The sequence below is a fragment of the Prionailurus viverrinus genome, chromosome E2 (assembly GCF_022837055.1).
Source record: "Prionailurus viverrinus isolate Anna chromosome E2, UM_Priviv_1.0, whole genome shotgun sequence".
NCBI lineage: Eukaryota > Metazoa > Chordata > Mammalia > Carnivora > Felidae > Prionailurus > Prionailurus viverrinus.
In genome coordinates, this window is record NC_062575.1 from 29,392,525 (window position 1) to 29,404,896 (window position 12,372).

Here is a 12,372-nt window from a genome sequence, read left to right on the forward strand (position 1 = left end):
CTTCCATGACATCATGCATATGTCCAGCATTTGATAAATGCTCAGTAAATGCTTGTGGATGAAAAGATGGATGGATGGATGGATGGATGGATGGATGGATGGAAGGTGGTTGAATGGATGTATATACTACTATCCTGTCTTTCTCAAGTCTCCTCTGAATCACCTGCTTCTACCAAAGCCAAAGTCTTCAGTGGCAGCACCCACAAATGGCCCACATTTCTGAGGCAGCAACAGAAAATTATTTCAGAGGCTGTCCAGATGAGGGTTAGGAAACACTCTGGTGTCAGAATTAATGTCATATGTGAGGACGGCCACCACCTCCACCTCCAAAAATCCAGCACCAATCAAACACTTGCTATTCTCTCAGCCACTGATCTCAACCAAAGTTAGTGACATCCCATTTGCTGATGGGCACTGGGTCCCAGTCTGCCAGCTCTCTTTTGTCCACACTGGTGGTGGTCTAGTAAGGACCACGTAGTGTTAGAATGGAAAGGACATAGGCTTTGGAATTAAACAAATTGTGGCCTTACGAAGCTGTGTGGTCTCGAGCAAGCCACCCAACTTCTCTGAGCTTCACTTCCTCATCTGTAAGATGGAGTTGATGACTGTATTTCCGCATAGGTTGATGTGAAAAAACAAATGAAGATAATGGATTGGATTGAAAATGATCAACGCTATGAGCATCAAAGGCTTTCAATGTTATTATGCTGGCTTATGTAGAAATGAGTTTGCATTCCCTGTGAACCTCACTTCTTTCTCTTTTCTTCATTTAGCAAGCATTTGTGAAGCACCTCCTGTGTGCCAGACATTGCACTCAGTGCTGTATTATGAGCAAAAAGAAGTCACCATCTCTGCTTTAGGAAGCCCTGGTAAGGAAGGGACACCAAGACTAGCAAAGGAGACAGATATATTAAACACATAATTAATTTACAATGTGTAATAAACATTAGTGCTCTGAGCCTCTGGAGGCAGGTGACCCAGAGTTGATTTTATGACATGGGGAAGCTGTCCCTGTAAAGTATCAATTTTCCACAGAAAGCCTGTCAATTGGCTATGACACGGGCAGAGAATCCAGGGTAAATTCTTGCCATGGAATACTATCCTTACATACTATTCCCCTTTTCTCTTTCCTCCTTCTTGGTTAAGAAATTAAGCGAGTAGGGGGACAAATTCAGGGCACTATTAGCCTTGCAGGATTTTATTTTACTTTATTATTTTTGTGTGTGTGCTATCAAAAGCACAATGTTTTTCCTCTCCTCTGTAAAGAAAATTAGAACTAAAGATGGCTCAGCAGATAAAAGCTGTGGGCGGTAAATACTCCCACTATTCCCCCCTGCATTTCAGGCTTCTAGGTTTCTCTCTGCATTTACTGGATCTTAGAGCTAAGAACCTGAAAGAGGCCTGAGAGATCCTGTGGTGAAAGCCCACGTTCTAATTAAGAGATGAACAAACCAAGGCTCCGAGGGGCTAAACGACCTGCCCAAAGTCGAATCAGAGAATGAGTCAAAACTAAAACACAGTTCTACTGATCCTCCCCGTTTACTGGTCTGCGGGCAGACCCCTGGGATCTGAGGCACCTGAACCCAAGCAAGTTCCTTCACCTGCAGCCACCCCTGGTGGGGCCAGGCTGTCTCTATTTCTAAGACTCCTGGAAGCCACCGACAAACCACTTCTCCCTCTAACATGTCACTGGGGCTCTCCTCCCAGAAACATCCTGTTTTTCACCAGCAGGATACTTTCGGATCCTCCTCTTTGGTTTGAGAACCACATCTGCATGAAGAGTTTGGTTAGAGGTGGTTTCCTCAAAATGCCTCTCAGGACTACGACTTTCTTGGCTGACAAAGCTTTGTGGTTGAGGTCGCTTTTCTACAATCATCTTGGCCTTCAAAGAGCTTTCATGGGTACCCCCTACCCTGCCCCCCCCCCCCCCACCGCAGGATGGAACTATAAATGATGCTTTTATGTTTAGAACCTTGCATCAAAGACCTCAAGACCCTGACATGAAGGTAGCTCCCGATTTCATGGGCCACTTAAGACAGGGAAGGAGCTGGGGGAAACAGTACCCCCAGAGGGGCAGGTGGCGGGAGGAGCCACTAGCCTTAACTCCTGGTCCAGTGCTCTTTCCCACTCTTTGTGACATCACTCCAGCTTCTTGGGTTGAAGCAGCTGCACCATCAAAAATGTCACAACAGTTATGACAACACAGTTTATTATATAACTCGTACTGCAGAGCACCAAGGGGGAGAAGCCATAAGCATGAACCACTGCACTCCCCTTCTGGCTTTTAAGGAAGACAAGGCCCACATACTTGAAAAGACAACTCCATATGGGAAGGGAACACCCACTAATCAATCAAAGGAATGAAAACTATAGCTGACATCTGTATAGTGATTTCTAGAACACTGTTATAAGGGCATTTGCCCACAACAACTCCTTTAGGTGGTGTTTTTATTATCAGGCCCATTTTTATAGGCAAAGACACTGAAACTGAGGTACAAAAAGTAAAGTGACTTGTTTAAGTTACTAACACCTAGTCAGTGGTAGAGCTAAGATTTGATGCTAGGCAGTCTGGTTCCAGCGTCCACGCTCTTAATCACCTCTCAATTTTAGAGAAGCATGCTAAACTCCTTCTCGAAAAAAGAAACTAGCTTTTCTTTGAACCGGTAACAGGCCACTGCTCCTTCCTCTCTTCCCCCTCTATGCTAATGACTGATTTGCCGGACGGTGTCTTTTCTAACCAGTACTGTGTAGTATGCGCGAGAAGCACAGGATAGATAAAATAAGAATGTGATACAAATTTAAACAAATTCTTAGAATGGAGATCATTTGAGTACCGTCAATGTGTTTATGGTGATGCAGTCCATAAGTAAGGTAAAGTGCTCTTCTCATACCATCCACTGTTTTTAAACTCACGTAGCATGTGTGTACACATGCGCGCGCGCGCACACACACACACACACACACAGCTTCCTTTCATCAAAATCAAAAGCTGTTCTTTGCTAGTGTCAAGTTTGGGGGTAACCCTTTCCAAAATGTCTTTTTTCATTTTGAAATCATCCCCTTCCCAGCCTGTCTACTGTCTTTCAGATCACAACGTACTCTTGTGATAATGATCTGTCTAGCTTCATTAGACAGGAGACCCTGAAGACACCCTGGGAGACAGCTAACCCAGTCCTTGCATCCAGATGGACTGACCACATGTCAGAAAAACAGGACCTTATTCTACTCACATTAAATCTCCAGTGTTCATAGAGATAGAGTGCTGTGAGCAGCTGAGAAACATGAGTGACCCCGTCCTATCTTTAGCCGATGTGGTGTACTAAGGAGAACAATCATAATCTGGGGAGTTCGAGTGGTAAAGAAGCCAGTACTCTGACTTTGAGCACTATAAATGTAATCTAGTCCCACATGGAGAGAGAACAGAAATTCTGATTCCTTTAGAGCCATGGCGATCCCAGATGAAGCCTCATCCATGTAATCTAGTCAGAAACAACCCTTTTAACAAGCAGACAGGTTCTACTTCAGAATTCAACAGGTAACTCAGGTTCAAGAGTTCCATGGCTGACTCCTGAGGAGATCAGGTGGACTGTTTGCTACTTTTCTGGCAAGAAGGTCTGCTGGTATTTACAGCTCAGTGAACAGTAAGCAAGGAGAGAGCACCATCCATCAGCGAAGGAGAACTCATCTGCTACTTGATCTGACATTCTGTTTGCGCTCACGCTGTCTCCAGAGAGCAAGGTGCATCCATTTGAATAAACATGGAGAAGGGAGGAAGGGGGAGGGGCAAAGCAGCCAAATAGATGATTTCAGAAATAACAAGTCCACAAGCCTAGAAGGGTGGTTCTCCGGAGTGCTGCCTCAACATGGGACCCTTTGGGGACATGCAGGAAATGCCCTTTTAGATGGCTGCACTTTTACAGAGTAATGGCTGCAAGTGGCCATTCCCTTCCACTCATTACTGCCACTCGGGAGGTGCTGAACAGCAGTGTGCTGACTGAACACAGGCTTGTTGTGAACCTAAGCCAAACAGAAGACACCCTAGTTACAAAAGCAGGGTCAGCTGGTGGGAGGAAGCCACCAGCTTTTGGCAGGAGGTGACGTTTTATTTTTATTTTTTTTTTAATGTTTATTTATTTTTGAGAGAGAGAGACAGAGTGTGAGTGGGGGGGGGGGGCAGAGAGAGAAGGAGACACAGAATCTGAAGCAGGCTCCAGGCTCTGAGCTGACAGCACAGAGCCTGACGCGGGGCTCGAACTCATGGACCGTGAGATCATGACCCGAGCTGAAGTCGGACGCTCAACCGACTGAGCCACCCAGGTGCCCCATGGAGGAGGTGACGTTTTAAAAGACTACCTTCTCCAACAGGATGGGGTCTGTCCTCTGAATCATAGCCCACTATAAGGGCTGGGATATTTGTACAAGAAATGACGTCTTCACCGGACAAACCCTGGCATTTGTTTTACAATGGCACTGAGCAGGCACCTTGGGAATGAGTGCACATCCAGAGCACTCCATTTTACTTTGTCCATTTATATTTAAAGCCAGCAGCTTGTAAGCCACACCTCATTGCCACCTTCCAACTCCCTATCTCCTAAAAGTCCACCTAATGCTCCAGACACAGGGAGTCTGAATGTGACATCACAGAGAACTCAACACCTCAAATGAGGGCAAACTGCAGTTCTTATAGCACCTCCACAGCTCATTTTACATTTTCATCAGGTAGAATGCCCAAGCACTTGTCACTGTTTGTTCAAAATGGGAAGTCACTAAAAAGGATATTCTATTGATTTCACACTTCATAAAATAGAATTCTTTAAGAGATTTCTTGGTAGGGATTTTGGTAATTAAATAAAATGAACACCTCCTTTTAAGATTTTGATTAGTCCAGGGGTGCCTGGGTGGCTCAGTCAGTTAAGCAACCGACTTCGTCTCCAGTCATGATCTCACGGTTCGTGAGTTCAAGCCCCATGTAGGGCTCTGTGCTGACAGCTCAGTTCAGAGCCCGGAGCCTGCTTCGAATTCTGTGTCTCCCTCTCTCTCTGCCCCTCCCCTGCTCATGCTGCTCTTGCTCTCTCAAAAATAAACAAACATCAAAAAATAAATAAATAAGTAAAACAAATAAAAAATAAAATTTTGATTAGTCTGAATAAAACAGTCCCATGGATTGCAAAAATGATGAGGCCCATATCACAGGCGAGGTCATCGCCTCCTAACAAGCACAAGTTAAATACCACATATTTAAAAAGGTCACTGTTCATGGTGTGTGTAAAATTTTATTTGTGCTCTTTCAATGATTGTTATTTCTTAGAACCGAAATGTTTTGGATTGTCTGACCCAGAACTCCCAAACGCTAGCTCACGATCACATATGCAAAAAAACACAACAACAACAGCCCAGCAAGCTATGTTCAAATGAAACTTTTAACAAATTTAATAAAGTACTAAGAATCAGGCTTCTAAAATGACAGTCTCATCTGTGGCATCTCTTTAATGGCTGTAAGTTTCCCATTACAACATGTATCAAGCAAAAGAATTGCAAAGGTTGGTCTCCTGCAACATTTCTAGGCTGATGTGTGCGTTAATACTTTGTTTTAAGTAGCATCAGTTAGCCCTTTATCATATAACTTCAATTACTATGGCATATATGGAAGCCTATTCCTTCTAATCAGCACGCCACAACATGGATGAGAAAACAGGCTAAATGGAATGCTCTTTGCTCTTCTGAAAACACTGGTTTAAAAGGGTCTGGAGATGTCTGAATATCAATATTCTTTCTCTCTGTCCAACAGAAACTATTAAGCCCAAGGCCCCCTCAGGAAATCAAGTTATCACAGGGCATCACCCATGGAGAACTCTTTAATTTCATCTACCTGGGTAAAATAAAGCAACATCCGAATTAATTCATATGTATGGCCTGATAGGTCGGTCACTAATCACACTGCACAGACAAGTCCAAAACTGCTTTCTGGAAATGGCACCTACATTTTTGGGCCCAGCCCCACCCACGATACAGGTCTCCTGACTCAAGTGATTCTCAGTCGTGGCGATCAGGAAAATCATCTCTGCAAAGGAGGACTCAAAAGAATTTGTCACTAGGATACAGTGACACCAATCCCACATTTTGTGGTTAATAAAACAAGTCCTGCATCCAGCTTGGCACAAGGCCCTGATCTGATTTATTTCAAGCCAAGCTGGAGGGCTCACAGGAAAAGCTGCCATTCATGAATGCTTCAGGAGGACAGGATGCCAGGGTCCCTTGTGGCAAAATTTACAGGGCCAGAAATCTTTCTGATTGACCTTTTGAACAAACATAGCCTATTTCCTAAAGAGTTGGTGTGTTTAAAGAAATTAATAGTTTTACCTCAGTTTTGCCTGACATTTTTCTACAAAAAGGTGTTCTGTGGGAGTAAGAAAAGTGGGGAGTACAGGGAAAAGAGAAGAAATGTTCAGATATCTGATTTAACCATCTCAAACATCAAAGGCTTGACTTTTTCGTCTTCCTCAGTGTAACTAAATCTGAGACACGTATGACTTTCCGGGGAAAGTCTACATACAGCCTTCATTTAAGATTCCCTGCCCCAGTATATAATTAGGAATTTTCATTTTAAAATGGCACACCTATTTCCTCAGAGAGCTCAGCTCTCTTTGAATAAAAAAGGTGAGGTACCCTTTGGGGGAGTCAGTATATATTTTTAAACTTCTTATTAAATCAACCTAATTTATGGGGCATGTTCGGGAAAAGCAGGTAAGGAGTTGCTTTGGTGGACGCAAAGTTAATTTGCAGACTCTAGCATACCTCCCTCCTTCGTTCTCACCCCTCCCCCCCGCCCCACTTCTCCCACGAGTCTTTCCGAATGCCTTCGGCCCCCTCCGAAGCGGCTCGGGTTCTCTCCGCTGGGGCCCCGACTCCGTTCCGAACACTGCCGAGTCCCTCCGAGCCCCGCGCCCAGCCCGCACCGAGCTGAGCCGAGCGTCACCGAGCTGAGCCCCATCGACTTTTCCGGCCTCAGCTGGGCGCTGTCCACCACTCGCAACGCCTGAAACCTCACCCAGCCCCTGTGGCTGGGGCTTCTACCCGGCTCCGAGGCCACCACTGCAGATTACAGACTTCTTAAGTTTTGAAACATCCCCCTTTGGGAGAGAGGGGTGGCGCTGCTTGCATTTACCGACCTGCAAGGGCTCCAGGCAGATGCAACATGCACCTTGTTGCAAAGAGCAATTCCCTCGGCCCCGCCTCTCCATCCATTTGGGCTGCACAAGCTCCAGAGAAGCCCCAGGCCAAATTACCCGTGGCTCAGAGGGGTGCGGCGAGCCGAGGGGCCTCTGCAAAGAAAGCCCCAGGGAGCTCTCTAACGAAAATAAGAATATGTCAAACAGACGGGGTGGGGTGGGGGGAATTGTCTCCTAGTCGCTACTCCCTACCATCATGGCGCCGCCTAGAACCCGCTTGTCATGCCTGTTACACATGCAAGATTTTTTGCATCTTGGTTCTGAAACCGCAAGCATGCTTCGATTCCCACCCACCTTTCCGCCAAAGGGGTTTTTATTTTCCATTGTTTTCCTACGGGATGCAATTACTTCAGCTATTCTGTCAAGTTGAAAAATAATCATTTTTGTTTACTGCACAGCAACCCCTAATTAGGAGCTGTGTGTGCACGAAGGTGTCACAGCAAAGCGACGTGGAATCCTCGCTAAATGGTCTTAACGAACTCCTCCGTCCCGAACTGACAGGCCAACGGAAGCAGCAGGGCCGGGAGGCCCTGAGGGCATGCATCCCTTCCCCGTAGGCCACCCCCTCCCAAGCAAAGCTGCCTGTGGGCTCGCTAGGAATTGCCCAATGGATGGGGCAAGAAGCAAGCCTGAGAGTGGGAAGGAGGGGCGAGGCTCCTTACTGAGAAAGTGTGGAAGGGAAGAAATATCCCATTTTGTTTTAATTTTCAACCATCACTCAAATCCACCCCCAGTTAATTAGGAGGGGAAACTGATATCTAAGGCAGAAGGGGGCGGTGGCAAGTGGGGCCTGAAATCCGCATTGTGGGTAGATTACATGGAACATGGCCTATGCAGAGTGTAAATAAATACATTGATAAAGGCCACAGAGTGAAGGAAAACTGCCGGTCAGGAGACCAAACGCTGGTGGGGGTGGGGGGGGGAAGGATGAGGGGGGACACAAGGGACAGACATTCAGCCTCAGCCAGAGTTCCCCTTCCACCTCTGCCTTGGATACAGCTGTGCCAGCCACATTTGCTTGGAAATCCACCCCCCTCCCCTACCACATAACCCCTTCCCCTGACCCTAGTCCTTTTGGGGGGCGGGGGCAGAAACCACAACCTCCAATTCAGCACCAAATCCATGAACAGCAGACACTTGATCCTCCACCCCAGTCTAGGGCTGGGTCCCTTCCATGTTTTAGCCAAGTTCAAAATCACTGCCCCAGGAGAAGAGCAGGGGGAAGGGACTGTGGATGTGGAAGGGGGAGGGGGTGGAGGGAGGAGGAGAGAGAAATACAGAATGAAACAGAGACATATAGATAGAAACGGAGGTAGTGATACATACAAGGGGCAAGAAAGAGTAATGATCATAATCATGCCAATAGTGTGATGTTCTGATCAATATGGCGGACACTGTCATTCATACAACTACAGGCACTCCACTTCCCTCCCCCCTCCGCAAAAAAAACACCCACCGGGGAGCTGGGGTGGAGGACCCAGAACCAACGTAGGGCGTGGGGGAGGGGAGTCAAATCCAGGTGTGTGTGTGTGTGTGTGTGTGTGTGTGTGTGTGTGTGTACACGAATCAGAAACCAGGCCTGGAGAGCAATGTGTAATGAGCAAGATAATACAAATGACAAAAAATTATTCTTAATAAAAGTACAAATCCCAAGGCCACAGGGACTTACTTCATCTGCTTCACAATGGTGCTTTTTCCTGATTCTCCAGCCCCTGTTGGGACAGACGGGGGAAAAACTGGTGAGTGTCAGCTTAGGGGAAGGGGGGGGGGGGAGGCATGGAGGTAAGGCATGCGAGAGGATGGACGATCCTAGGCACACAGTGGTGCCAACTCCGGGACCAGGTCTCCCCAGACACGAGTAGGGTGGGAGAGAGGGCAGAGGTGGGTGCGGAATGGCTGGGGTCGGGAGTTGGGGGTGGCAGCCCCGGTCCTTACCCAGCAGGAGTAATTTCACGTCTTTGGCGGCGCTGATGCCATCCTCTTTGAGGTTTTTCTCAATCGCCTTGCTCCGCTCGAGGGCGGCTCTCTCCTCTGCGCTCAGAGTACATCCCATGGTGGCCCCTTCCCTGCCACAGCCCGCACGACTCGGCTGGCACGGCTCCCCGGCTCGGCGCGCCCCCCACCCCCCCAGAGAGCAGAGCCTGGGCTCAAAGGGGAAAAAACCACGATATCCTTCCCTTGGTTGAAACAAAAATGTCGGGAAACCAGAACCCCCCAAAAAGACAGCCGCTAAGATTCCAGCAGCGGAGACTCGCGGTAGCTGGCGGGTTCTAGGGGTGTCGAGGCGAAGGTGGCCGGGGTCTGGGGCTCCGGGGCCAAGGGAAGAGGCGCCCGCGGTCCGAGGAGGCGCGGGCTGCAGGCACTGAGGCTTGTGCACGACCCAAAATAAATAAAATAATAGTTGAGGCAAGAGCCGCAGCCGGAGCCGGCGGAGGGTGGGGTGGGGGGCAGGGTGGGTCCTTCTGCCGCTGCTGCCAGAGGAGGAGGAGGCGGCGGCGCGGGGTGTGGAGGGAGTGAGAGAGGGGGTGCTGCTAGTGCATGTGCATCGCGGGTCCTCAGCCGTCGGTGCGTCCGCGGCGCCTTCGCCGACCCCTGCGCGCAGGGCAGGGTTGGGCAGGGGGCCGGGTCGGGGGGCAGGTCTCTAGCGGGAGGCGGCGTCGCTGTCTCCCAGAGCTCGCATCGCTCGGTGGAGCCTACCGGAGAGAGAGGGAGAGCGAGGGAGCCGCAGGCAGCCGGGAGCTCGAGGGAGAGAGAGAGAGAGAGAGGGAGAGAGGCTGGGAGGGAGGGGAGAAAAAAATGAAGGGAGAGCCAGCGAGCGCGCGCGCCACAGCCCGGGCGGGGGAGGGGGCGAGCGCAGCGCGCGAGTGCGCCAGCGGCTCTGCGCACCCCGCACCGCAAGCCGCCCGCTGACGTCAGCAGGGCCGCGCGCCGGGCCCCCGGGACAGGGAGGGGTGGGGGACGGGGGAGGCGCGCGCGCCGGGAACCGCGTCAGCCGGCGGCGGCGCGCGCGCGCGCGCGCGCGCGCGGCCTTCCCTCCCCCCAGCGCCCCCGGGCCCGCGGCTCCCAGAGGTGGGAGCGTGCGGGGCCTGGCGGGGGCGGAGCCTGGGGCCGGGCGCGCGCCGGGGTGCCCCTCCCCGCCTCCGCCCCCGCCCGACGCGCGGGCTCCGCCGACCTCCTGGTCAATGGGAACGCGGGACTGGGCCGCCCGCGCCGCGGTCAGGTGGGCCCCCCAGCTCGCGCCCCGCGCCGCCCTGCTCGTCCTCCCGCTTCCGCTCCATCTTGGCTCCAGCAGCTCGCCTTCTTGGTTACTCTTCTGCTGTCAGGGCTGTGGCAGCCGAGACCAAGTGACCTCAGCAAACGCGAGGAGACAGTGGGTCTGAGTAAACCCGCGTTCCGGTGAATTCGCCTGGGGCATGGGGGCGGTCGCGGATTGTTTTTTTCCTGCGACCCACCATCATTAATTGAGCACCTAGTATGTGAGAGTAGAGGCTGTGAGGAGAGGAACACAGCAGGATGAGACAAAGCCCTGGCCTGTTCTCTAGGAGCCTCTACCTCCCTGTGCCTTCGCGGACCCTGCTCTGAGATTCCCCGCCATAGGTATCAGCGCAGGAGACAAGTCCCACTCTGGGAAGCTTTTGGTTGGGAGGGACAGGTTTTCATGAGCTTCTAGCACATCACTGATCTTTCAACACAGAATTTAAACGCTTGTGCTCATTTTGAACGGTTTCGCTTGGTTGAAATCTTGGCATTTAATTCCCTTGTCCTGCTCCTTCCCCCAAACACAAATAAATGAATGTTGAGTCGCTTTTTGGTGAGAGAAGAGATTTTCTTCCTTTCTTCAATTTTTTAAAAACACTTTGCCATCTCTTTTTCAAATAAAGACCCAGAAACCCAGGTCAGTTACTCAGCATACAGCTAATCAAGTACCGAGGAAACACGTACACATTTGCCAAAAATCAGGCCTGTTCTGGGTGGTCTCTGAGATTTTGAAGAGACTAGTTCTCACTGCACAAAATGGTTTTACAGCAGACAGTTCCAGCAGACAGCCCCAGGGGCCCTCCTAGAGAAAGGGGCCAATAGGAAAGGTTGCATGGGGATAGGACAGGCAAGAGGCCAGCAGAAAATGTTTTTTCTAACAGTTGGGCACTTCTATGGCTCTGAAAGCAAACTTGTTTGTTTCATTTCAACAACAGAAAAAAGCACCCCTGTTTTGGAAATATTACCCAGCATAAAAATATATTTGCAATGGGGGTGGAGGGGAAGGCAGTTAAGGCCCACCCAGAAGAAAACATTTTTTCCCTTGAATTTAATGTGTTATTTGTCTCTGTCTATAAATAGCTATGTCAAAAGCTGTATGTAATGCAATTTGAATATTTAAATTTGAATCACATTTTATGTATTCTAGGAAACTGACAAAGAACTCATAAAGAATTGTTTTATAAAATAAATAACTTCTTCGCCTACCCAGACCCCAGCCTCCTTTGGTGTGTCTGTTGAGGAGGGGAGCTTAAGGGATATATCTAGTTTGCTGAAAATTAGTGTGTCATTAAAAGTCAGCCTTCCAGATCCAAAACAGAGCTTAAGGTACCCAACATTCTATACAATCTGTTATTGCCTCTACAGGTTGCTAAGATGATTATGCAGATCTGATATAGGGAAAAACTTCAGCAACTCACCCAGATTCTGCTATCCCTACAAGGCTGCATCCGAAGACCAAAGAGGTAAGAATATAACCATTTTTTAAAAGATGATGGGTCATATCTTATATTTTAATCCTCTTTCATATCAAGTAGTTTTTGAGATCTTAGGCTATTGGGGAATTGTGGCTTATATGGTTGAATCAAACTATCCTTGATTTTAGTTATATTTATTTCTTCTTCGTATCACACCTAGTATGGTGAAGGCATAGACCTGTTTTTGTGTGTGTGTTTTTCTTTACTTCTTTGCTTATTAAGCACCTTATCTATCAGGCACCAGGTAATGTTCTAGGTACTGTAGATATTGTATTTCAGGTTTGTCTACCCTGTTTTTTTTCCCTGGGTCACTTTGCATCTTTATAACTGGGCTTCATAAAGCAACTAATAATAATGCACTTTGTCTGTATAGTGCTTTACAGTTCATGGAACACTTTTATAAAAATTAC

General features: G+C 48.7%; 2 protein-coding genes across 3 annotated transcripts in view; one reads left to right on the forward strand and one right to left on the reverse strand.

The window, feature by feature from the left end:
* Positions 1-10,106, reverse strand: part of GNAO1 (G protein subunit alpha o1) — a 171,795-nt gene extending 161,689 nt beyond the window's left edge. Inside the window, exons 1-2 of one of the 2 annotated variants that reach the window (XM_047834627.1) lie at positions 9,165-10,106; positions 8,899-8,941 (exon numbers count right to left, since the gene is read on the reverse strand). In XM_047834627.1, the coding sequence (XP_047690583.1) occupies positions 8,899-8,941; positions 9,165-9,282 (161 nt within the window). In that variant the 5' untranslated portion in view covers positions 9,283-10,106. The remainder of the gene's footprint in view (positions 1-8,898; positions 8,942-9,164) is intronic. The other variant, XM_047834626.1, reaches the window with a different exon arrangement.
* A 284-nt stretch (positions 10,107-10,390) lies between these two features.
* Positions 10,391-12,372, forward strand: part of CES5A (carboxylesterase 5A) — a 282,188-nt gene continuing 280,206 nt past the window's right edge. Inside the window, 2 exon segments of the mRNA XM_047837083.1 lie at positions 10,391-10,449; positions 11,853-11,950. The gene's annotated coding sequence lies outside the window, so the exon portion shown is untranslated.